We start from the raw sequence: 2,552 nt of genomic DNA, 5'->3' as shown, positions 1-2,552 counted from the left end.
CCAAGCATAGTCTTGGAAGCAGTAGCATCTTATGATCTTTGGATATGGCATGCCTTCTTCGGAATGCCTGGCTCCAACAATGATATAAATGTTTTGAATCGTTCGCCACTATTTTCTGAAATCTATAGCGGGCAGTCTTCAGCAGTAAAATTTGTTGTGAATGCTAGAACTTACACTTCCGGATATTATTTAGCTGATGGGATATATCCGCCGCTTGCTACTTTGGTTCAGACAATAACTCATCCAATTGGACTAAAGAGAAAGGTAACCATCCCTCTAATAAACAGAAATTATATTTATATTAGATTCGACTTAACTGTGCCCAAACAACTTTTATTCACGTATCATGCAAATTTTTTTTTAAACTGTTTTGTAAACTGTGTTAACATTTATTTCAATTGGATTGCAACGCATAACGAATAATTCTATTTATCATTGTTTACAGCACTTCGCAAAAATGCAAGAAGCAGTTAGAAAAGACGTCGAGCGGGCATTCGGTGTGTTGATGGCAAGATTTGCGATAATAAAAAATCCTGCAAGGCTGTGGAATAAAGACGATCTCAGGAGTATAATGCGTACATGCATTATTCTACATAATATGATCATAGAGGATGAGAGAGAGAATGTAGTTACCTTTGATTATATGTTTGCTTACGAAAACGCAACTACAAATGTACCTATGTGTTCGAAACTAGATTTCAGTGCCTTTTTAACTCGCTATAAGCAGGTTCATGATACAGCAATGCACTATCAGTTGCGAAATGATCTAATTGAACATTTATGGAATATGAGGGGCGAAGAAGAATAACTGTTGTTGGGTTTTATTTGGTTTTTGGTATTGACATTTTATTGTGTGAAATATGCGAAATAAATTTGTTCTCTGTATTAACTACCAATCTTCTTTGGTTGTCATTTTAATTAGTCAAGCATTGTTTTAGAAAGGACCATCTGATTCTTCTTCTGACAGTAAAACTTCAATATTCATGCTGTCTTCCTCTTCGGTAACATTATTGGCTAATATTTTAGATTGTGCCTCTTTCAGGATCCGTCGTTGTTCGAGCATGTAATATTCTTTTGCATGTTCACTCAACTTACTGAAATCTATTGACATGACAGAATGGTCAACCATTCTACTTAGCGTAAAATTCCTTTGTGTGACGGTTGTAAGTTTTTCTTGGGCCACCTGCGCTAATAGTTTCGTCGCGTTCACTATTTCCGATGCGGTAGAGTCCAGCATGTGTTGATGCTTCAGCTGCTGCTTACATGTTTTTTGTCCTTTGGGACGCTCTTCACCAGTTTGTAGTTTACCATTTCCATAATCGTTCCCACCAAAACTGGTTTCACTTACAACTGTTAGCTTCCGTTTCATCGATGTTTCCTGAAATTTACAAATTTCTGGAATAAAATAATATCACAACCTTTGTTTTATAAACGTAAAATATAAAAAGCAAACATGGCCGCATAGAGTAATAGTTGAGTCATACAATGTAATAAAGTGATTAGACGAAGTCGCGAAAGAGAATATAGTAAAAAGCTGTTTGAATTAAATAATACCTTTACATTGTATTGCTGCCATTTTGGAGCACTTTCCAGAATTTTAAAGCAGTGCATTAGCGAGAATGATGAATGTTCCGTTGATGCAAACAATGTCAATGCTTGCTTAAAAATATCTTCAGGTGATGCTCCGCTTTGCTGTTGGTTGGTGATTTGCGCAATACAACCAGCGAACTTGCAAACTGTTTTATTAATTTGATGCCAGCGGGCCTTGATACCTTTCGGTGCTCGAAGTTCCGGATTGGATGAAACAACTTTAGCTGTGCATATTTCGATGAAATTCTCGTAGATCCGATTGTACAAATTTTCAGTATTTTGATTTATACCGACCACTGCATCCGTAGAAACATTCAGCCATGCTGTACACAACGCTTCATCTTCTTCAATGGTCCAATTTTTACCACGAAGCTTCGATGCACTCTGCTACCGAGCAAAGACGATTAAAGCGAATATGAATATACACATTTTTACCATCAATAATCTTACCGTTGGCTCCATTTAATATTCAAATTAAAAAGGTAAACTTGAAAGTTCAAACGAACCAAGTCTAGCCAGTGAATTTTAAAATGAACATAAACAAGACAGAAAATTTGCAATGGCATATAGTGGGTTGCTAGCAGGTTGCTATATATACCAACGTGCTGCTACCCGAGATGCCAGTTGCTATTTTATAACCACCTTTAGCAACCACTAGTGCGAACCTTAGTTATGATAGAGGGTTGCCAAAATGAATAAAGTTCAGTATAGCAACCATTGGTGCGCTTGCTCTAAGCGATTTGCTATTCAACAAAGTTTTGATTTCGAAAACTCCTGTTAATTTTTTTATTGGTCACATAGTGAGAATTTCACTACTGTAAGTGAGGCCTTACCAGAAGTCCGGTTGAGTTTAAATTTTGGATGGAGATGGAGATGGATTTTATCGAGGAGACAAAACTGTTGAGCCTTAACGTTTGCATTGAAAAATGCACGAAAATTGTCCATTTTCAATGGGTTGGTCT

At 36.8% G+C, this 2,552-nt stretch overlaps 1 protein-coding gene across 1 annotated transcript; it reads right to left on the bottom strand.

The window, feature by feature from the left end:
* Positions 1-203: 203 nt before the first annotated feature.
* On the bottom strand, positions 204-2,274 carry LOC129724036 (uncharacterized). The gene is made up of 2 exons (XM_055678626.1): positions 1,555-2,274; positions 204-1,378 (listed from the first exon to the last, which is right to left on the bottom strand). Exons 1-2 carry the CDS (start codon positions 1,609-1,611, stop codon positions 935-937), a joined length of 501 nt encoding a protein of 166 aa, XP_055534601.1. The 5' UTR covers positions 1,612-2,274; the 3' UTR covers positions 204-934.
* Between the last annotated feature and the right edge of the window lie 278 nt (positions 2,275-2,552).

The sequence above is a fragment of the Wyeomyia smithii genome, chromosome 2 (assembly GCF_029784165.1).
Source record: "Wyeomyia smithii strain HCP4-BCI-WySm-NY-G18 chromosome 2, ASM2978416v1, whole genome shotgun sequence".
Taxonomy (NCBI): domain Eukaryota; kingdom Metazoa; phylum Arthropoda; class Insecta; order Diptera; family Culicidae; genus Wyeomyia; species Wyeomyia smithii.
The sequence above is the reverse complement of the archived record's forward strand: the minus strand, read 5'-3'. Positions and strand labels throughout refer to the sequence as shown.

What these genes read in the sequence shown, in the direction of transcription:
- LOC129724036 (XM_055678626.1), bottom strand. Translation starts at nt 1,611, where the DNA reads ATGCACTGCTTTAAAATTCTGGAAAGTGCTCCAAAATGGCAGCAATAC. An exon ending in GGCAGCAATACAATGTAAAG is followed by an intron (nt 1,379 to 1,554) that starts GTATTATTTAAT and finishes TGTAAATTTCAG; the next exon opens with GAAACATCGATGAAACGGAA.